Below are 24,194 nucleotides of genomic sequence, written 5' to 3'. Positions count from 1 at the left end.
CTTACACAGGCCCCGGGCACTGCGGGATCGCCCCCAGGCCCCTCTCGGTCCACGACGAAGCGTGCTCCTGGGGTGGCCTCTAGTTATTACGTGGAGGACTCCGGCACGGACCGCAGTCCCAGACCGGTTAAGCGGGCTCGCTTAGAATCTTCCCCGACTTCATCACGCTGTTCGGGGTCTCAGCTTGAGGACTCTCTAGAGGATGAGGCGGAGGTCGCAGCCCAGGACTCTGACCCTGACGTTGCTCTCAATCTTGATACACCTGAAGGGGACGCCATAGTAAATGACCTTATAGCGTCCATCAACCAGGTGCTAGATCTTTCTCCCCCAACTCCACCTATAGAGGAGTCGGCCGCACAGCAGGAGAAGCACCAGTTTAGGTTTCCCAAACGTACTCGGAGTGTTTTCTTCGATCACTCGAACTTCAGAGATGCTGTCCAGAAGCACAGGGCTTTCCCGGACAAGCGCTTTACTAAACGCCTTAATGACACACGTTACCCCTTCCCCTCTGACGTAGTTAAGGGTTGGGCTCAATGTCCCAAGGTGGATCCTCCAGTCTCTAGACTGGCGGCTAGATCCGTAGTAGCAGTGGCTGACGGTTCAACGCTCAAGGATGCCACGGACAGGCAGATAGAGCTCCTAATGAAATCCATCTATGAAGCCATAGGCGCGTCCTTTGCCCCAGCCTTTGCAGCAGTGTGGGCACTCCAGGCTATCTCAGCTTGTCTGTCTGAGATTAATGCGGTCACCCGTACCTCGGCTCCGCAAGTAGCGTCTTTGACTTCTCAGGCGTCGGTTTTTTCATCCTACGCCATGAATCCTGTCCTGGACTCGGCTAGCCGTACAGCGGTAGCATCCGCCAATTCGGTGGCAGTCCGCAGGGCCATGTGGCTACGCGAATGGAAGGCAGACTCTGCTTCCAAGAAGTTCTTGACCGGTTTGCCTTTTTCTGGCGACCGATTGTTTGGCGAACAATTGGATGAAATTATTAAGCAATCCAAGGGAAAGGACTCGTCCTTACCCCAGCCCAAACCAAAGAGACCTCAGCAACGAAAAATTCAAGCGAGGTTTCGGTCCTTTCGGCCCTCAGCCAGATCCCAATCCTCCTCGTCCAACAGGCCACAGAAGAGCCAGAGAAACTCTTCTGCATGGCGGTCTAAGTCACGTCCTCCAAAGACCGCCGGAGGCACCGTCTCCAAGGCGGCCTCCTCATGACTTTCGGCCTCCCCAAACCGCATCCTCGGTCGGTGGCAGGCTCTCCCGCTTTTGCGACGCCTGGTGGCCACATGTCCAAGACCGATGGGTGAGGGACATTCTGTCTCACGGTTACAGGATAGAGTTCAGCTCTCGTCCTCAGACTCGTTTTTTCAGAACATCTCCGCCCCCCGAGCGAACCGTGGCACTTTTTCAGGCGGTGGACACTCTGAAGACAGAAGGAGTTGTGATCCCCGTTCCCCTTCAGGAACGTGGTCGCGGTTTTTACTCCAACCTGTTCATGGTACCAAAAAAGGACGGTTCATTCCGTCCCGTTTTGGACCTCAAATTGCTCAACAGACATGTGAGAACCAGGCGGTTTCGCATGGAATCCCTCCGCTCTGTCATCGCTTCGATGTCCCAAGGAGACTTCCTAGCATCAATCGACATCAGGGATGCCTATCTCCATGTGCCGATCGCTCCAGGGCATCAACGCTTCCTGCGTTTCGCCATCGGGGACGAACACCTTCAGTTTGTGGCACTGCCTTTCGGCCTGGCGACAGCCCCACGGGTCTTCACCAAGGTCATGGCATCCGTTGTGGCAGTCCTACACTCTCAGGGCCACTCGGTGATCCCGTACTTAGACGATCTCCTAGTCAAGGCACCCTCCCGGGTGGCATGTCAACACAGTCTGACCGTGGCTCTGGAGACTATCCAGAGGTTCGGGTGGATCATCAATTTCCCAAAGTCAAAATTGACTCCGACCCAATCACTGACTTACCTCGGGATGGAGTTTCATACTCTCTCAGCGATAGTCAAGCTACCGCTGGACAAACAGCGTTCGCTGCAAACAGGGGTGCAATCTCTCCTTCGAGCCCAGTCACACCCCTTGAGGCGCCTCATGCACTTCCTGGGGAAGATGGTGGCAGCAATTGAGGCAGTTCCCTTTGCGCAGTTTCATCTGCGCCCACTCCAATGGGACATTCTCCGCAAATGGGACAAGAGGTCGACGTCCTTAGACAGGAACGTCTCTCTTTCTCTGGCAGCCAAGACCTCTCTTCAGTGGTGGCTTCTTCCCACTTCTCTGTCAAAGGGAAAATCTTTCCTGCCCCCATCCTGGGCTGTGGTCACGACGGACGCGAGTCTGTCAGGGTGGGGGGTGGGTTTTCACAAGGCTCAGGGAACCTGGACTCCGACAGAGTCCTCCCTTCAGATCAATGTTCTGGAGATAAGGGCAGTGTATCTAGCCCTAAAAGCGTTCCATCGGTGGCTGGAGGGCAGGCAGATCCGCATACAGTCGGACAACGCCACGGCGGTCGCGTACATCAACCACCAGGGCGGCACTCGCAGTCGTCAAGCCTTCCAAGAAGTTCGGCGGATTCTGCTGTGGGCGGAGGCCACAGCCTCCACCATCTCCGCGGTTCACATCCCGGGCGTAGAAAACTGGGAAGCAGACTTTCTCAGTCGCCAGGGCATGGACGCAGGGGAATGGTCTCTTCACCCGGACGTGTTTCAAGAGATCTGTTGCCGCTGGGGAACGCCGGACGTCGATCTCATGGCGTCTCGGCACAACAACAAAGTTCCGGCATTCATGGCACGGTCTCAGGATCACAGAGCTCTGGCGGCGGACGCCTTAGTTCAGGATTGGTCGCAGTTTCGACTGCCTTATGTATTCCCTCCTCTGGCAATGCTGCCCAGAGTGTTGCGCAAGATCAGGTCCGACTGCCGCCGCGCCATCCTCGTCGCTCCAGACTGGCCGAGGAGGTCGTGTTACCCGGACCTGTGGCACCTCACGGTGGGTCAACCGTGGGCGCTCCCAGACCGACCAGACTTGCTGTCTCAAGGGCCATTTTTCCATCTGAATTCTGCGGCCCTCAACCTGACTGTGTGGCCATTGCGTCCTGGCTCCTAGCGTCCTCAGGGTTATCTCAAGAGGTCATTGCCACTATGAGACAGGCCAGGAAACCAACGTCAGCCAAGATCTATCACAGGGCTTGGAGGATCTTCTTAGCCTGGTGCTCTGATAAGGGGTTTACCCCCTGGCCGTTTGCCTTACCCACGTTTCTTTCCTTCCTTCAATCCGGAATGGACAAGGGTTTGTCTCTCGGCTCTCTCAAGGGACAAGTATCGGCGCTTTCCGTGTTTTTTCAAAAGCGTCTAGCCAGGCTTCCGCAGGTCCGCACGTTCCTGCAGGGAGTTTGCCACATAGTCCCACCTTACAAGCGGCCGCTGGAACCCTGGGATCTCAACAGGGTTCTACGGGCTCTTCAGAGACCACCTTTTGAGCCGCTGCAGGATGTCTCTCTATCACGTCTTTCGTAGAAGGTGGCATTTCTAGTGGCAGTTACGTCACTCCGAGGAGTGTCAGAGCTTGCAGCGCTGTCATGCAAAGCCCCCTTCCTGGTATTTCACCAGGATAAGGTGGTTCTGCGTCCGGTCCCGGACTTTCTCCCCAAGGTGGTGTCCCCTTTTCATCTCAATCAGGATATCTCCTTACCTTCATTTTGCCCTCATCCAATTCACCAATGTGAAAAGGATTTGCATTTGTTAGATCTAGTGAGAGCACTCCGGATCTACGTGTCTCGCACGGCGCCACTGCGCCGTTCTGATGCACTCTTTGTCCTTGTCGCTGGCCAGCGTAAGGGGTCGCAGGCTTCCAAGTCAACCTTGGCTCGGTGGATCAAGGAACCGATTTTTGAAGCCTACCGTTCTTCTGGGCTTCCGATTCCTTCAGGGCTGAAAGCCCATTCTACCAGAGCCGTGGGTGCGTCCTGGGCATTGCGGCACCGGGCGACGGCTCAGCAGGTGTGTCAGGCAGCTACCTGGTCTAGTCTGCACACTTTCACGAAACACTATCAGGTGCATACCTATGCTTCGGCGGATGCCAGCCTAGGTAGACTGGTCCTTCAGGCGGCGGTTGCCCACCTGTAAGAGGACGGCCGTTGTCGGCTCTTTTTATCGGGGTATTCTTTTACCCACCCAGGGACTGCTTTTGGACGTCCCAATTGTCTGGGTCTCCCAATGGAGCGACAAAGAAGAAGGGAATTTTGTTTACTTACCGTAAATTCCTTTTCTTCTAGCTCCTATTGGGAGACCCAGCACCCGCCCCTGTTCCCTTCGGGCTGTTTGTTCTTTTGTGTACACATGTTGTTCATGTTGAATTGTTCTTTTGGTTCATGGTTTTCAGTTCTCCGAACATCCTTCGGATTGAAGTTACCTTAGACCAATTTATAAGTTTTCTCCTTCCTGCTTTTGCACCAAAACTGAGGAGCCCGTGATGCACGGGGGGGTGTATAGGCAGAGGGGAGGGGTTACACTTTTTAAAGTGTAATACTTTGTGTGGCCTCCGGAGGCAGAAGCTATACACCCAATTGGCTGGGTCTCCCAATAGGAGCTAGAAGAAAAGGAATTTACGGTAAGTAAACAAAATTCCCTTCATTACTGGAAAAAAGGAAAACTGTGATGGGACATAATAAAGTCAGTGGTGAGAAAAAAAAGGCTATTAGCCTGCAAGATGTGAATATACCACCAATATGCATACATACACTAATAGGTAAAAAAAAAGTACAAAATATAGATATCAACAATACAGTATTATATAAATAAGCTGTAATGCATATCAAGATTTAACCAGTGCAGTAAACATAAAGAGGTGACAACTCCCGCTCGCAACAGGGACTAATAGTAAGGATTTGTAACAATTTATATGACTGCTAAGGATACAGGTATACAATATGATATTGCACATATGCCAATTGGTACAATAAAAGGGATTATACCATTATGTAATGAGCCAGCAATTGCCGGTTCAAAGAAATGTATGTATGATAGCAATGCCGAATATCACATGCAACTACCAATGATGGAGCAAAATAATAATGCAGTTGCACAACCAAAACGCAGTCAGTAAGCCACCTGAATGCACGAGCGGGAGAGGGCAGGATGCAAGCCGGCAGCCCGACGGCTGTGTCGGTATGGAGACCTTCGTCGGGGTGACGTCTGATCGCATTCTTTCCTTTTTAAATCATCTTGTTGTCAGACGATTTGTCCATCTAAATTCATGTCCACAGTTTTATTGCATGAATATCATCTTTTTGAATCATAATGTATTTCTTATATTTGTGATTCTGCATTTTTCACTACAATCATTCGTGTTCCTAACATGTAATTTGGCCTGTTAAGATTTTTTTTATTTCAGTAAATGTGACCTCTTAATGCTGCAAATTTAACAAATTACCATTTCCAGTTCCTTGCAACCTATAAAATGTTGGAAACTCTGTTGCATGTAGTAATAATTTGGAACAATTCATTTTTAGTTTTGAAAAAAAAAAAAATACTGTCAACATTGGAAGCTTTATCTTATAAATTAAGATTTATACTCTAAGGCGGGCTTTACACGCTGCGAGATCGCTAGCATCGGCTAGCGATGTTGAGCGCGTTAGCACCCGCCCTCTTCGCACATGCGATATGTGGTGATTGCTGCCGTAGCGAACATTATCGCTACGGCAGCTTCACACGCACATACCTTGTCAGCGACATCGCGGTGACTGCCGAACAATCCCTCCTTCAAGGGGGAGGTGCGTTCGGCGTCACCGCGACGTCACTAAGAGGCCGGCCAATAGAAGCGGAGGGGCGGAGATGAGCGGGACATAACATCCTGCCCACCTCCTTCCTTCCGCATTGCCGGTGGACGCAGGTAAGGAGATGTTTGTCATTCCTGTGGCTTCACACACAGCGATGTGTACCGCTGCAGGGACGACAAACAACATCGTAACAACATTATGAATATGAACGACGCTACACAGATCAGCGATTTTTAACGCTGATGCGCTCGTTCATCGTCGCAACTAGGATTTACACGTTGCGATGTCGTTACCGGCGCCGGATGTGCGTCACTAACGGCGTGACCCCGACGATATTTCGGTAGCGATGTTGCAACATGTAAAGCACCCCTAAAGGTGCATTCACACTCCGTTCATCTCCCCATTCAGTGGGCCCATCGGGGCTTCCGTCCGAACCCCTCGCAAAAAAGGACTTGGACGTATGCACCAACAGGGGCACTGACTATAATGGTGCAGACTGAGCCACTGTGTGCTCTGTTGTGCACCATTTTCAAGTGTGTACGCTGACTGGAGGTGGACAGTCTGGGTGTCCGACTCCAATAGGTGTATACCCCTGAAAATGGTGCACGACAGAGCACACGATGACTCAATCTGCACCATTATAGTCAGTGGCTCTGCTGGCGCATACGTCTGAATCCCGTTTTGGAACCACTGAATATGGAGAGGAGCCACCTTTTGTGGGCACAGGATATAGGAGAAAACTATAGGTCATAAACCACTTCCAGAGACTTGTAAAATCTAGACACAGAAGCATAGATCCCTAACTAAAACATAACATTCAATGATATTATTAAAATAGTCCATAACCACAATGCAAAATAATATAACAAACTGGTGCACAGCGGAGAGGAGAAAATAAATCCCTACAATATACACTCCCTCCTGTGCCCTACCTAGCCGTGGAGGTTGGCACCCTAGATGTACGATATGGCGCCCCCACTCACCAGCGGCTTTCCCTATTATTACCCTGTAAACCCCTACAACCAAAGATAAAGTGCAGTGCACATTACATAAAGTGATATAAGTGCAATAACCGGGTTCACAAAACACCCCAGAATTACTAGGTCACCAGCGTTCTCCATGAGAATCACAACATAAGCAGGGATAGCCTGTATGATAACTTATCTTATCATCGCCTCATGCTTCGACGCGTTTCCCCAACAAATCTGGTTCATCAGGGGGCCGCTAATTATACAATGTGGCTAGATAAACACTATATACTTTATCTAGCCACATTGGATAATTATTGTCCTCCTGATGAAGCAGATTTGTTGGGGAAACGCGTCGAGGCATGAGGCGATGATAAGTTATCATACAGGCTATCCCTGCTTATGTTGTGATTCTCATAGAGAACGCTGGTGACCTCCTAGGAATTCTGGGGGGTTTTGTGAACCCGGTTATTGCACTTATTTCTCTTTATGTAATGCGCACTGCACTTCCAGAGACTTAACCACATCATTACAGCCCACAAAATGGGATAATGTAATTTACGAGGCTTATTTGCAAAAAGAGGACACATGTCCTCAATCAGCCATGGCTGACAGTTTTATGAATGAACTGTAATGCCAGACAATGGCTCTGACACCCTGGTGGCGCTGTATTCTAATCTTGGACAATTCAAGCTGTAGGTACCTGAGCTAGTTGTACCAAACTATAGTTCCTAAAAGTATGATAATTCAGAAAGAAAAATATAATAATCTTATGTGCATTTTCATTAGTGACTACCCAGAGCATGATGACATCAAGAACCTGATCCAGCAGCAAATCAATGCATTGCCCAAGTGAGTATTGTATCATGTAATCTGTGCTAATAGATTGACAAATCTAAATGACAAAGCCGTAATGTGCGGTATTAGGAACATGCAAGGGAAATACAGTGAATTTATGGTTCAAGTCCACTTCGGTGGTCACTGATGGTATCAGAAATAATAACATCCCAAGTATCATTTACATGACCGCTGCTAGCTATCACTTAGCAGTCCCATGCAGTACACACAAACAGCATTAAGGCCAGTGATTGTCTGCAGCGGTCTTGTGAACGATGGATGGGATGTCATCCTATCCAGTACTAGCGAGGCCCTGACATGACAAGGATAGTAATCCTTATTTCTCTCCACAGTGATCTGAAGGATCTTATTCTGGATGTGGAGTTCAATCTCTTGCAGAGGTGTCTACTGGTTGCAAGGTATAGTAAAATCCGCCATGCTAAACTGCCCGGTGATCCAGTACCATTCTAGCAACGCCTTTGTAGCTTCATATAATACTTGTGCCGCCAGAACAATCTCATCAGATATGTTCCTAATATTTGGAGCATCTTGGCTATAAGGTGGGTCTCAGACCAAGCCTTGGTGCTTTTCAAGGAGAAAAGGCCTCCACTTTAATTTGTGGTTCAAGTAGTAATCTTGTCAAATTATATACAGTTGCATCTCAATAAATTAGAGTATCATAAAGTTAATTTATTTCAGTAATTCAATACAAAAAGGGAAACGCATATATTATATAGAGTCACACACAAAGGGATCTATTTCAAGTGCTTATTTCTGTTAATGTTAATGATTATGGCTTACAGCCAATGAAAACCCAAAAGTCATCTCAGAAAATTAGAATAATTACCACAAAACACCTGCAAAGGCTTCCTAAGCGTTTAACCCCTTCAGCCCCGGGGCAATTTCCGTTTTTGCGTTTTTGTTTTTTCCTCCCCTTCTTCCGAGAGCCGTAACTTTTTTATTTTTCCGTCAATCTTGCCATATGAGGGCTTGTTTTTTGCGGGACAAGTTGTACTTTTAAATGAAACCATAAGTTTTACCATATGGTGTACTGGAAAGCAGCATAAAAATTCCAAGTGTGGAAAAATTGCAAAAAAAGTGTGATGGCACAATAGTTTTTGGGATGTTTTATTCACGGTGTTCACTATATGGTAAAACTGATGTGTGGGTATGATGCCTGAGGTCGGTGCGAGTTTGTAGACACCAAACATGTATAGATTTACTTGTATCTAAGGGGTTAAAAAAAATTCACAAGTTTGTCCAATAAAAGTGGCGCACATTTTGCGCCATTTTCCGAAACACGTAGCGTTCTTATTTTCTTTGTCGCTCCATTGGGAGACCCAGACAATTGGGTGTATAGCTTCTGCCTCCGGAGGCCACACAAAGTATTACACTTAAAAGTGTAAAGCCCCTCCCCTTCTGCCTATACACCCCCCGTGCATCACGGGCTCCTCAGTTTTTATGCTTTGTGCGAAGGAGGCTGACATCCACGCATAGCTCCACATCTTAGTCAGCAGCAGCTGCTGACTATGTCGGATGGAAGAAAAGAGGGCCCATATAGGGCCCCCAGCATGCTCCCTTCTCACCCCACTCTGGTCGGCGGTGCTGTTAAGGTTGAGGTACCCATTGCGGGTACATAGGCAGGAGCCACATGCTGTTTTCCTTCCCCATCCCTTAATGGGCTCTGGGTGAAGTGGGATCCTATTCGGTCTCCAGGCACTGAGGCCGTGCTCCCTCCGCAGCCCCTGGGGAATCTGCTGGACAGGAGCCGAGTATCGTCAGGGACATCTCAAGTGGCTTGCCAACGCAGCCTGGACGTTGCTCTGGAGACTCTCCAGAGTTTCGGGTGGATCATCAATTTTCCAAAGTCAAATCTGACACCGGCCCAATCACTGACAGGCTAGGAAACCAACGTCCGCCAAGATCTACCACAGGACGTGGAGGATATTCCTATCTTGGTGCTCTGATCAGGGTGTTTCTCCCTGGCCATTTGCCTTGCCCACTTTTCTTTCCTTCCTTCAATCCGGATTGGAAAAAGGGTTGTCGCTCGGCTCTCTTAAGGGACAAGTCTCAGCGCTCTCTGTGTTTTTTCAGAAGCGCCTAGCCAGACTTCCACAGGTACGCACGTTCCTGCAGGGGGTTTGTCACATAGTCCCTCCTTACAAGCGGCCGTTAGAACCCTGGGATCTGAACAGGGTGCTGATGGCTCTTCAGAAGCCACCTTTCGAGCCAATGAGGGATATTTCTCTCTCACGCCTTTCGCAGAAAGTGGTCTTCCTAGTAGCAGTCACATCACTTCGGAGAGTGTCGGAGCTAGCGGCGCTGTCATGCAAAGCCCCTTTCCTGGTGTTTCACCAGGACAAGGTGGTTCTGCGTCCGGTACCGGAATTTCTCCCTAAGGTGGTATCCCCCTTTCATCTCAATCAGGATATCTCCTTACCCTCTTTTTGTCCTCATCCAGTTCACCAATGTGAAAGGGATTTGCACTCGTTAGATCTGGTGAGAGCACTCAGACTCTACATTTCTCGTACGGCGCCCCTGCGCCGCTCGGATGCACTCTTTGTCCTTGTCGCTGGCCAGCGTAAAGGGTCACAAGCTTCCAAATCAACCCTGGCTCGGTGGATCAAGGAACCAATTCTTGAAGCTTACCGATCTTCTGGGCTTCCGGTTCCCTCAGGGCTGAAAGCCCATTCTACCAGAGCCGTGGGTGCGTCCTGGGCTTTGCGGCACCAGGCTACGGCTCAGCAGGTGTGTCAGGCGGCTACCTGGTCGAGCCTGCACACTTTCACGAAACACTATCAGGTGCATACCTATGCTTCGGCGGATGCCAGCCTAGGTAGGCAAGTCCTTCAGGCGGCGGTTGCCCACCTGTAGGAAAGGGCCGTTTTACGGCTCTATTACGAGGTATTATTTTACCCACCCAGGGACTGCTTTTGGACGTCCCAATTGTCTGGGTCTCCCAATGGAGCGACAAAGAAGAAGGGAATTTTGTTTACTTACCGTAAATTCCTTTTCTTCTAGCTCCAATTGGGAGACCCAGCACCCGCCCCTGTTTTTTTGTGTACACATGTTGTTCATGTTGAATGGTTTCAGTTCTCCGAAATTCCTTCGGATTGAATTTACTTTAAACCAATTTATAACTTTTCCTCCTTCTTGCTTTTGCACCAAAACTGAGGAGCCCGTGATGCACGGGGGGTGTATAGGCAGAAGGGGAGGGGCTTTACACTTTTAAGTGTAATACTTTGTGTGGCCTCCGGAGGCAGAAGCTATACACCCAATTGTCTGGGTCTCCCAATTGGAGCTAGAAGAAAAGGAATTTACGGTAAGTAAACAAAATTCCCTTCTTTTGGGATCTATGGCTCAGTGACGGCTTATTTTTTGCGTCTCGAGCTGATGTTTCTAATGGTAGCATTTTTGCGCAGATGCTACGTTTTGATCGCCTGTTATTGCATTTTGCGTAAAACTTGCGGCGACCAAAAAACGTAATTTTGGCGTTTGGAATTTTTTTGCCACTACGCCGTTTACCAATCAGATTAATTGATTTTATATTTTGATAGATCGGGCATTTCTGAACGCGGCGATACCAAATATGTGTATATTTATTTATTTTTTAACCCTTTAATTTTCAATGGGGGGAAAGGGGGGTGATTTGAACTTTTAGGTTTTTTGTTTTTTTTTTAATTTTTTAAAACTTTTTTTTACTTTTTTTATTTTATTTTACTAGTCCCCCTAGGGGGCTATAGCGATCAACAATCCGATTGCTGATCGCTATCTGCTGATCACAGCTATACCGCTCTAAACAGCAGAAATAGTCACTTTCTTTTTTCCTCTGCTCCGTCCCGAGGAAGAATGAAAGTGAAACTTCATAGTATCAGGCGTCATCACATGACCCTGTGCTACGATGGCAACCACCGAATGTCATGTGTTCACTCACGTGACGTCCGGAGGGGGCGGCGGTAAGTAAAAAACATGGCCGCGCGCATATAGATCTCGCTGCCAGACTTTAGCAGCGAGATCTAAGGGGTTAATGTTCCGGGTGGAATGCGATTCCACTCGGAACATGTAGGCACACATGTCAGCTGTTGAAAACAGCTGATATGTGTGCCGATCCACGCCGCAGGGGGCGGGGCTTACCGGGACACGATCCATGACGGAAAGATCCGTCCATGGTCATGAAGGGGTTAAACTGGTCCCTTAGTCTGGTTCAGTAGGCTACAAAATCATGGGGAAGACTGCTGACAAATGTCCAGAAGGAAGTCTTTGACACACTCCACAAGGAGGGTATGCCACAAAAGGTCATTGCTAAAGAAGCTGGTTGTTCACTGAGTGCTGTATCCAAGCATATTATTGGAAAGTTGAGTGGAAGGAAAATGTGTGGTAGAAAAAGGTGCACAAGCAACTTTAAGATGTGACATTTCTATGGCCAGCAGGTATTTCTTAAAGATCTTCCTCCATAAACGCGGATCTTCAATTCCTATTTCCAATGTAACTTCTCCTGCCCCCTTCCCTTGTGCTAATGATAAATATTATACCAGTGGCGATCTTGTTAGTAGTATCCCTGCAGATCACTAAAACTAGATTCTTCAATTTCGACCCTAAGCTCAGGACCTCAGTGAGGGGGGTTATACTATGTGAAATGGAAAGATAAAAATTAAGTGCATTGATAATGATTTCTAGCATTATTACCTCTTTAATTTTGGGCAATTTATAAAAAAAAAGTAAACCCTTTCTCATAATAAATTGTGATTGGTCGTGTAGCCATACTGTAAAGTCACACCAATTATTTGAGCTAACTTATCCAATATTGATGATCTATCGTTGATATCAAAGTAGTAGTCAACTCCCTTTAACATCTAGAACAGTGGCTTCCTATTTGTGGCTTTCAGCTGTTGAGAATCTACAGATCCCAGTATACCTTTCATTTCAAAGCCATTTTGGTAGTTTCACCACAGATCGGAAACTAAGGGCGGCTTTGCACACTACGACATCGCAGGTGCGATGTCGGTGGGGTCAAATTGAAAGTGACGCACATCTGGCATCGCATGAGATATCGTAGTGTGTAAAGCCTTGATGATACGATTAACGAACGCAAAATCGTCGTAATCGTATCATCGTTGCAGCGTCGGCGTAATTCATAATTACGCTGACGCGACAGTCCGATGTTGTTCCTCGCTCCTGTGGCAGCACACATCGCTGTGTGTGAAGCCGCAGGAGCGAGGAACATCTCCTACCGGCGTCACCGCGGCTTCCGTAGGATATGCGGAAGGAAGGAGCTGGGCAGGATGTTTACATCCTGCTCATCTCCGCCCCTCCGCTCCTATTGGCCGCCTGCTGCCTGCCGTGTGACGTCGCTGTGACGCCGCACGACCCGCCCCCTTAGGAAGGAGGCGGGTCGCCGGTCAGAGCGACGGTCGCAGGCAGGTGAGCGCGTGTGAAGCTGGCGTAGTGATAGTTTTCGCTACGCCAGCTATCACACGATATCGTACCTGTGACGGGGGCGGGCACTATCGCGTGCGACATCGCAGCATCGGCCTGCGATGTCGCAACGTGCAAAGCCCGCCTAAGAGTAAATTTAGCTTTATTTAAATGTATTAAATCATGTATTAAAATCAGAAGATTTATCAGAATTAGTGCACTTTGAGTGTTTGTTAATAACATTTTTCCCATTTGCAGGTTGTATGGCGATGAGTCGGAGCTTCACTTTTGGACGGTGGCATCTCATTACCTTCAAGTTTTCCAAAGTGATGCACCTCACGTCAGCATTTCAGCCAACCCCTTAGACATCTGTTATGACCTACTGTGTGAGAATTCCTACTTCCAGGTAACACCGCTCACAATATAAAAAATACAATATAAAGGTAGTTAGGTAAAAAAAATAATAAATATATATATATATATATATATATATATACAGTATATGCATAGTGGGTGAAATAAGTATTGAACCCGTCACAAAGTGAATACTTGTTACAGTGCTATTATAAATTTCTCACCAGATATCGGTAACAACCCATCCAATCCACACAGGCAGAAAATTCAACCAAAGATCACAATAAATTTAGTGATGTGTAATAATGAGAAAAATAACAGGGAAAAGTATTCAACACTGAAATGTATTTAGTACTTCGTACAAAAGCATTTGTTGGTGATGACAGCTTAAAGATGTGTCCTGTATGGAGAAATGAGTTGCATGCATTGCTCATGTGTTATTTTGGTCCTTCTTCCACACAAACACTCTTCAAATCGTGAATGTCCCTATAAACTCTGAGCGGTTGTTCCTTCCATAAATTTTCTATTGGATTCAGGTCTGGTGATCGGTTCGGCCATTCTAGCAGCTTTAATTTCTTTCTCTGAAACCAATTGAGAGTTTCCTTGGCTGTGTGTTTGGGATCAGTGTCTTGCTGAAATGTCCATCCCTGTTTCATCTTCACCACCCTGGTAGATGGCAGCAGATTTTTACCAAAAATGTCTGGGTACATTTGTCCATTCATCCGTCCTTCAACTATATAAGATTTGCCATTGTGCTATGTTTAATAACAGCCCCACACCATGATGTTCCCACCTCCAAACTTCACTTTTGGTATGATGTTCGGGTGGGGGGTGCTTAGCAGTGCCTTTTGGCTGTCAAACATGGCGTGTCTTATAGCATCCAAAGAGTTCAGTTTTGGTCTCATCTGACTAGACTATATTCTCCCAGTATTTCACAGGCTTGTCTAAATGTTGTTGAGCAAGCATAAAACGCACATGAACATTCCTTTTGTTCACCAATGATGGTAAGTGTGCTTACATGCCATGGACGTTGAGTATAATAATTGCACACAATTGCAAACAGTTGTACCTGGTTATTCCAGGTCTTTCTGTAGCTCTCCACAGTTGGCTCTTGGACAACACGTCTGATAATTATTGTCATGCCTTTGTCTGAAATCTTGTGGGGAGCACCTGGTAATGGCCAATTTATGATGAAATTATGTTCTTTTCACTTCCGGAATATGGTCTCAACAGTGCTCACTGGAGTTTTCAGTAGTTTAGAAATTCTTATGTAACCAATGCCATCAGTATGTTTTGCAACAATAAGGTTGAGAAGGTCTTGAGACAGCTCACTGGTTTTACCCATCATGTGATATTTCTTGTGTGGCACCTTGATAACGAGACACCTTTTTAGAGGCTATTAGTTGAACCAGCTGAAATTATTTTTCATTAAGTGGTATCATTGCTTTCTAATTACTGATAGATTTCAGCTGGTGTCATGACTTTCCAAGGCCTCTTTGTTCAGGTGTTCAATCCTTTTTTCCTAGTTGCCTATCAAGGAAAAGGGATGTGAAGATAGATGTGTGACGCCCTTGACCTAATCAGGGTGTCACAGGGAACTGCACTCCTTTCTCTTATTGTGCAGAACTCACCCTCTATGGTTCTGGGACGTAACTGTTGATATTGCTTCCATCAGCATTCAAATCCTATCCACACCTCACACCATACCCTGGCAAGCACACCAGTGGGTGGTCTTTCTGGAAAAGGTCCACCCACCTAGGGGTCAGGCAGACTGATGGGAGGGACAAGTTGAGTTGCGTGGTAGCCCTCAGAGAGTGAGGAGCTCAGGGAGTTGGAGCTCCCTGGGAGACTTTGGCTAGGTCGCAGATGGTGGTCTGGGACCGGAGGAATCGGAGACCCGGTCGCAGTGTATTGGAGAAGGGTGCTCTGACTTAGTTTTTGAGAACGGTTGGCACTGAAAAATCTAGTAACCGGACTGGTACCGAGCATGGCGGGGTACTGGACCCCCTAGATCAGGGAGTAGCTACACGCAACCTGATAATTAACCTGTGGAGGATAGTCTCTTTATGAACTTTCCCCAAGAACTCAGAGATCGAAGGCACCAACACAACGAGGGGGATAGGGCTTTCCAGCTTCTGTGGCCTACAGAAATCCCAAGTGTCAGCCACCGAGAGCACAGTTCCTCTAACTAATCGTAGGGAGTGGGACCCCGAAAGCTTCAGGCTAAGGGGTAACTCAAAAAAGTATAAACATAGTGCATGGAGGCAGGTCTAGAACCATCAGCAATACCCATGGGGACGGACTCCTGGATGAACTCCCCCGAGTGGCAGCAGCACCCAGAGACTTTGTTTACACCTGTGTCAAGAGTCTACGTAATAGTCGCACCAACATCCACACAGCCTGAGTGAGTACGCTGCGCTCTCCTGAGTCTGCCTGCCTGCCCTACACCACGCTCCCTATACCTCTACCATCTCGAGTCCTGGGGCCTCCCCTACCCGTGGAGGGAACGTCATCTGGCTGCCCTGCTCCATCTCCCCGAGTATTCCAATTGGCATCAGCGGTACTTCCCTTACCGCGAACCATGGGTGGCGTCTCGAACACTTACTCCCTTGTAAATAGTCCCCCTTTTATTTTCGAGTGGCAGTAAACCCCCGGGTCCGGAGACTCTCGAGCCACGGCAACCCCGGATCCAAGCAGTCCGACTGCTGCAGGGGCGGTACAGATGCCAGACAAGAAGGAAGGTGCAGTGAGCTGTTTGACCATGCCAAGGGTGCACTAAACAACTTCTTTGGCTTCAGCAGTCACTTTGTGCTGATTGACTTCCTTTACGTGTAAATAATGAATGTTCCTGCCAGAGGAAGACAATAGTTTTTTATTGGGCTTCTACTACTCCACCCATTGCAAAATATAGTGCCTAGAAGTTCCTGTATATCACCATGTAGTGCATAGAAACATGTCTATTGCACCTTGTCATGGACATAATTATCCCTTTAGTGCTTACCTGTCCCTGAACTCATTTTGTGCCATGATTTCAGCTTGGGAACTGTGATATCGGTGTATAGACACAGACTGAATAATAATTCCTCATACAAGCCTGTGTCTGGAAGTTTGGATACTCCGACATATGCTTTAAATTGCAAAACAGAAGTCGGCCATAACTGGGTTCAACAATGTGGCACTGTGTGTACTGGTTGGATATGGGTGCACCACTAATTGGTGGGAAAACAACAATCTTTATTACTAATTTCAGTGGCAGATTTGTGTGTAAGTATAATGGTCACATAACTGAAAGTTTCAATGTTTTTTTTTATTCTTTTTTGGTTTGGTCTTCGCCTCATCATTCTCCCTTTACAGATACAGAGCATGCTGCTAAAAGGGAAGTAACCATTCTTTTCTTCCCTGTGGGGTTATCTATACCCCTTTTTTCTGCTCTATTAGAATCATCTGCATGATTGCCTTCAGGCATTGCATTACATGTATTCGCATCGGTTTATGCAGTGCAGATCTGTGCAATTATGATTGTGTAAAAGTTTATCCATGTGTGATTGCCATACCATACTATATCACACTGGGACATGGGAGGAAAAACTGACAGATGGAATTGAATTTTCCATTATGTTAATGTGTTCCTCCATTATGTTAATGTAGATTGTGTATTATGTACTATGTACTAATTTGTACTGGATCATGTACTATGGACTAATTTTTCTGCAGAAGCCTGTCTATACTGGGGCTTAATATTTGATTTTTTTTTTTTTTTTTGTCCTGGTTTTCCTGATAGGAAGCTGTTATCTATCAGACAGTGTGATTATATGAGCACTTTGTTGTACCATGTACTAATTTGTACTGGATCATGTACTATGGACTAATTTTTCTGCAGAAGCCTACCTATATTGGGGCTTAATTTTTGATTTTTTTTTTGTCCTGGTTTTCCTGATAGGAAGCTGTTATCTATCAGACAGTGTGATTACATGAGCACTTTGTACTTAATACATTCTAGTACTATTGTATGGCCATCCGTAGTGTAATTATTATTTTAATTCACTAACTATCCAGGGCAACTAGAGGGTGAGCCGACGTGGAACGGGGGCGCCCAAAACAGTTACGGCGTCATACCCTCCGTTGGTAGGTAGGAGCAAGGTCCCATAGGGTGCTATAGGGACCCCATATATTTAGCTCCTCCCCTTCATCATCTATGCCCTTTGTGTGTTCACTATTAATAGTTTAATTTTAATTGAAATTGAGGTTTTTTGTTTTTCGTATACTCTGACATATGCTTTAAATTGCAAAACAGAAGTCGGCCATAACTGGGTTCAACAATGTGGCACTGTGTGTACTGGTTGGATATGGGTGCACCACTAATTGGTGGGAAAACAACAATCTTTATTACTAATTTCAGTGGCAGATTTGTGTGTAAGTATAATGGTCACATAACTGAAAGTTTCAATGTTTTTTTTATTCTTTTTTGGTTTGGTCTTCGCCTCATCATTCTCCCTTTTTTTTTTTTTTTTTTTTTCTTTAAATCGCAGAAATTTCAGTTGGACAGAATTTCTCTACAAGAGGTAAAGCGTTCCAGCTACGAACATACAAGGAAATGTGCGGACCAGCTGCTTCTTCTAGGGCAGGTACATGCAGAGTATTATCGAGACCAAAAAAATGGCTTGCTACAAAGTAGTAGCGTCATATCGTTTTATGCTTTAGTATATGACATTAACAATAACCATTACAATAATAGTGAAAATATGAGGTTATTGTCCCTGGAAAAAAATAATCTCCCAATGAACCCTCAGTGACCGTACGACCTTGATCTGCAGCATGAAACAAAACTGCTGCAGTAGCTCGCACTGAGCGTCAACTGAGCTACGGTCACCCCCACAGCAGAAAATCTGGCTCTGGACTTATCTAGAGGGGATGTTCTGGTACCACCTGCTCCCAAACAGTAGAAAGTTCCCCAGCACCATCCCACGCTGACAAGCCTGCTACATCACCTTCTTCTAGCAGCGGCACATGTAGGGCGGCATGGTGGCTCAGTGGTTAGCACTGCAGTCGTGCAGCGCTGAGGTCCTGGGTTCAAATCCCACCAAGGACAACATCTGCAAGGAGTTTGTATGTTCTCCCCGTGTTTGCGTGGGTTTCCTCCGGCTTACCCAGTTTCCTCCCACACTCCAAAGACCTACAGATAGGGACCTTAGATTGTGACAGTGTTGCCAATGTATGTAAAGCGCTGTGGAATCAATAGCGCTATATAAATGAATAAATATTATTATTAGTATTTTTATATGTAGGGCTTGATTAATCAAAGCCTTCACACCCGTATTCTGGAATAAAAAGCTTTGCAAAATTGCATAATTTTGTGTTCCAGAAATTTTTATTAATTTTAAAGGGGTAGGATAATACAGGAAAGAAAAGGAATTATCAGTTAAAACACGTTTTTCCAATAAACAAATTCTTGAAGGGAAGTGGATGGGAAAGGAAGGGGGGGAGGGAAATGGGAAGAACATTAATAAGGGAGGAGAGGAGGGGGAAATGAATGGAAGATCAAGCTAAGTAAAACATTCTTAAGGGGGCTTTACACGCTACGACATTGCTAATGCGGAGTCGTTGGGGTCACGGATTTTGTAACGCACATCCGGCCGCATTAGCGATGCCATTGCGTGTGACACCGATAAGCGATTTTGCATTGTCGCAAAAACGTGCAAAATCGCTCATCGGTGACATGGAGGTCCATTCTCGATTATCGTTACTGCAGCAGTAACGAAGTTGTTCGTCGCTCCTGCGGCAGCACACATCGTTATGTGTGACGCCGCAGGAACAAGGAAGCTCTCCTACCTGCCTCCTGGCCGCTATGAGGAAGGAAGGAGGTGGGCAGGATGTTACCTCCCGCTCATCTCCGCCCCTCCGCTTCTATTGGGCGGCAGATCAGTGACGCAGCTGTGACGTTGCTGTGACGCTGAACGAACCGCCCCCTTAGAAAGGAGGTGGTTCGCCGGTCACAGCGACGTCGCCGGGCGGGTAACTAGTGTGACGGGTCTGGGCGATGTTGCGCAACACGGGCAGCGATTTGCCCGTGTCGCACAACCGATGGGGGCGGGTGCCCTCGCTAGCGATATCGGGACCGATATCGCAGCGTGTAAAGTGGCCTTTAATCATAACTACTAAAGCTTAAAATGTTGATAAATAGCAATGCATTAAAATATAACTTGTAAAATAAAAAAAGAGCAGAATTGGAGAAGTAAGACTAGAATAGGAAAGAAAGAAGGGAGAGAGCATCCTGAAGGAAAGGGGAAGCTCCTTAAAAATGTCAAGGGTATATATTTGTCCAAGGCTGCCATCTGCGGCAATATGAAGGATAAGCATTGTTAACTGTGGCATGACACATTTCATAATAGTTGTGGAGAGTTATTTTTTCAATCATTTCTGTTATAGAGGGTATTGACCCTTTCCTCCGATTAGCAGCAATGGCATTTTTTGCTACTAGAAAAATATGGATAACAATAGGCCTATAGATGGGAGATACTAAATCGATTGCAAAATTGCATCATTTTGGTGCAACTCGAGGTGGCTCTAAAATTATGCAACTTTCAATGTTCTCACTCCATTTTCACCCAGGTCTGAGAAAGTTGGCCGAGACAGGGGCATGATGACCGCGGCTCGTCAAATTCATGACAGTATCGGCATTCGCTGCATATCTTTCTCCAGCAGGGACTGGAAAAGGATTTGTGGCGAGATGCACATAAAGGGGCACACCACTCATCCGGTGCTCCTGGTATGTGTCTTCGTGAATTAAAAGCATCTGACTTCACCCCATATCTCATCAAGAACAGCGTGAACAACACCGGTCTTGATAAATTGGGCCAACAGTGATAAAGGGAATCTGTCACCAGGTTTTTGCTCCCCCATCTGAAAGCAGCATAACATAGAGACAGAGATCCTGATTCCAGCGATGTGCCACTCACTGAGCTGTTTGCTGTCATTTTGATAAAATCAATGTTTTCTGTGCTGCAGATCTAGGAGTTATACAGAGCTCATGAATATGCTGGACTACCTGGCAGCCCCCAAAGTAGACCTGTAATTGGAATATCCTGCTAATTAAACAGTGATTTTATAAAAAGCTACACTACGCAGCCCAGTAAGTGAAACACTGCTGGAATCAGGGTCTCTGTCTCTACATTGTGCTGCTCTCAGACTAGTGGCAAAAACCTGGTGACAGATTTAAAACTCCCTCTGTCCTTCACCAACACGGTGTCTTGCTTCTTGGCCTCCACCACTCATTGCAGCTGCTTCCACTGGTTCTGATATTATACCAGCTAAAGGGGTGAAGTTAGTATCGATTTTAATACTTCTGATCAATATCATGAAAAAAGAGAGGATAAATTAATCAAACTAATACGATTAATTGCCCAGTGCTACAAAAGCTAGGTTATGAGTATTATACCGGCGTGAAACCACCAGAGTTATGGCAGCACGATTGTAGACAGATATGTTCTTCTCTGAGATGCTCTAGCATTTTAGTTACTTAGGTTGAAAAAAGACCTAGGTCCATCTAGTTCAACCTTCCTCCACCAAGTATACATTTTGCCACAGTCATTTATAACTGGCAATGTTGTGTACTGAGGAAATCATCCAGCCCTTTTTTTAAAGCTGTTATAGTATCTACCATTACTACCTCTTGTGGTAGGGCATTCCACAGTCTGACTGCTCTAACTGTAAAGAACCCTTTCCTATTTAGCAGCCGGAATCGCTTTTCTTCCACTTGCAGTGAGTGCCCCTCGTCCTTAGTATTGTCTTGGGAAAGAATAATTAATCTGCCAGTGAAAAATAGCTTGATGATCCAGCCATGGAGCATAGCCAGAGATGAGGCTAGTCCAGCACCGCCCCCAGGTAGCTTATTAGGCTCATAACTGATTATGTTTCCCAGCCAGATCTTCAAATTACACTTATTGTGAAACGATGAAGCATTTCAGAGAAAAACCTAGCGGGCTGCAGTTTTATGGACAGGCTCTGATTCATGCTGCCTGTGGTTGGGGCAGCTTGGATGTCATGACCGGTTCCCTTTAAATGACTCCCATGGATAGGTGATACATTTTGATTGCTGGCGTTCTCTTTTAGCAGCCATGTTGCATCTACCATACTCACAATATACATGGCGCCCTTTGTTTTACAGGAGTCAGTGAGTTCATGTAAATATTCTGTTTTCTACAGACAGACCGAGCTGTGCAGCTGCTTCTAGAAACCAGCGCTGACAACCCCCAGTATTACTGTGATTCCTTGAAAGCGTGCCTCGTCACCACAGTCACTTCCTCCGGACCCTCCCAGAGCACAATCAAACTGGTAGCAACTAATATGATCGCCAATGGAAAACTGGCAGGTATGGAGAAGGATCATCCATTGTCTAATGTATGCGCTAGCTATAGAATTCTAGCTCCTACAGCAAGATCCAGACTGAGAGATAACTTCCTAAAAAGAATAAGTACTTGGATCCGTCGTCAAATAATAATTCTCACAAATCTCTTTATATCTGGTTCTTTGTTCTCTCTTGGAAACTTCTGAATACATTATATGACGTTACCAATGGCGGGGTCTCTTGGAATGGTGACAAATTATCAACAAAGTCATTTTTTAGCATTTTTTGTCACAGCCTCTATAGATGACCAGTGCATACAGGCATTCTATGCTCAGGCTAGGCCCCTTTCACACATCCGTTTTTTGCCATCAGTCACAATCCGTCAGATTTAAAAAAAAAAACGGATCCAGCGCAGGATCCGTTTTTTTTCTCATTGACTTGTATTAGGGGCAGATTGTGATGGATGGCCTCACGTTTCATCCGTCAACGGATCCGTCGAAAAATGTGTGTCCGTCGTGCGTAGACGCCATCCACAGAAACATTTTTTTTTGTGTACGTCAAAAAAACGGACAGTGACGGATTCGTTTTTTTTAAACTGAACATGCTCTCTATAAATGGATTCATTTTTTTCAGGCACCGTCGCATCACTTTTTACACAATCGACGGATTGTGACTGATGCCAAAAAACTGATGTGTGAAAGGGGCCTTAGGAAGCCGTTATAAATTGTGATTGTAAATAATGAATTAAGTTAAAGATAATGGAAAGAAATTAATCATTATGACTTTTGGTGTCCTAAAGTGATATGTAATATTATAGGATGACTGGACATCCTATAATATTACACAGTAGTAGGATTCAACAAGCCCAATAATTACTGAAAACAAAAAATGTGTCTGTACAGAGGAGGGTCATGTTACATTAATGAAATGATGATGTATATATTGACAACCATTGGCCATTTGTTTTAGCAGCACAAACCATTTGGCTGTGGCTACTCCAATGGATCCCCAGGACAGCTGACTCTGGGGTTCTTTCGGTGGAATGTTCCCTTACAATCCGAAGGGTCCTCTATTATCATGTTGCTGGCGTAAACTGGGAGCCAGGTTTGATGGACCATATCTAAATCTTTGGACATCAATGTTAGCATATGACCCTTTGCCTCCTGATGACCCTGTTACGCCTGGAGGGAGCAATGAGAGGGTGAAACGCGTTGAGGCATTCTATTGTCAGCTGGCACCTTATATTAATGAATATCCAGCAGACTATTGCTTATCCGTATTGTATCTTTTTTTTCTTCTGTAGCCCTGGATTCTGTCCTTATCTGACGATCATTACCCAGTGATCTAGTGTCTTAGGAATAGGGAAAGATAGGGCTAGCCGCCATGGAACGGGGGCACCACTGGTTGCTACTTAGGGTGCTTCACCTCCATTGTCAGGTAGGGGTGAGTCTCCTAAGGTATAGCCTTAGCACCTGTGGTATTTTGTAGTCACATACTTGTCTTCATATGTCATGTTATCAGTTTTGTGATTTATATTATTCTATTCTGTGTGCAAGTCAATGTTCTGCACTTCCCTTGTTTTATGATTCTCTAATAACGTTTTATTGTATATATCAGGTGTTTTTCAACATTTCAGACTAGAAAACAACTAATAAGTACTGATGAGCGAGCACTAAAATGCTCAAGTGCTCGTTACTCGGATTGAGTAGGTTGGACACTCGGACTAGCTCAACTTCAGTAACAAATATAATGGAAGTCCATGAGAAACTTGAGCATTTTTTCGAAACCCCCTAACATGAGGGCAGGGGATGAGATCTCTCTCCCTCTCTTCGGCCCTCCGGTTAGGGACTTCCGGAAAAATGGGAGAGAACTTTCCCGGAAATCGAGCATATTGAGCCCCCGCAGGATACTTGATTGAGTTCCAAGCGTCTCAGGCACCCTGTTACTCGATTGAGTATGGAGTAGTGCCGAACACGCTCACTCATCACTATCAATAAGTTCTCCAGCTCATGTGTATGACACCATCATAAGACGGGTCTGTTTATGTATCACACAGAGGGAGTGCAGCTGCTGTGCCTCATAGACAAGGCTGCGGACGCCTGCCGCTACCTCCAAACCTATAACGAATGGAACCATGCAGCCTGGCTGGCAAAGGTGAGTGCCACTGATGAGCGCGGAAGTCAGGTATAAAGAGCTAAGAAACATGCATTCATCTTTGTGAGGTTGCTTGCAGATTGTCATAACCTGGGTGCGTCATTAAAGCGTACCTATTGCCTGTCTGCAGCTGACTTTTTAATTTAGTAAACGAGTGGGCAGCCTTAAGTTAGTGCTTTTATTGGCTAGCGTATTAAAACTCCATCCAAAGGGTCCGTAATGTCACCCGAAAAGACTGGACTTTTTGTCAAAGACGGGCCCCAACTTCCATGTTGTGGGATCCTAGCATGCAGGGCTGGATCCCACAACAGTCCGCGGGTAGTGAAAAGGCAAGATCTCGCAATA

The 24,194-nt window shown here is 46.1% G+C and overlaps 1 protein-coding gene across 4 annotated transcripts in view; it reads left to right on the top strand.

Moving 5' to 3' along the window:
• The window catches only part of WDR11 (WD repeat domain 11), a 228,644-nt gene that overhangs the window by 167,033 nt on the left and 37,417 nt on the right, over window positions 1–24,194 (top strand). For all 4 annotated transcript variants that reach the window (XM_075348649.1, XM_075348648.1, XM_075348647.1 and 1 more), the window contains exons 21-26: window positions 7,535–7,597; window positions 7,936–8,001; window positions 13,256–13,403; window positions 17,881–17,976; window positions 21,554–21,719; window positions 23,752–23,849. In XM_075348649.1, the coding sequence (XP_075204764.1) occupies window positions 7,535–7,597; window positions 7,936–8,001; window positions 13,256–13,403; window positions 17,881–17,976; window positions 21,554–21,719; window positions 23,752–23,849 (637 nt within the window). The remainder of the gene's footprint in view (window positions 1–7,534; window positions 7,598–7,935; window positions 8,002–13,255; window positions 13,404–17,880; window positions 17,977–21,553; window positions 21,720–23,751; window positions 23,850–24,194) is intronic.

This window comes from Anomaloglossus baeobatrachus, chromosome 5, assembly GCF_048569485.1.
Source record: "Anomaloglossus baeobatrachus isolate aAnoBae1 chromosome 5, aAnoBae1.hap1, whole genome shotgun sequence".
NCBI lineage: Eukaryota > Metazoa > Chordata > Amphibia > Anura > Aromobatidae > Anomaloglossus > Anomaloglossus baeobatrachus.
Note: the sequence above shows the minus strand (reverse complement) of the source record. Positions and strands in the feature narration are given on the sequence as shown.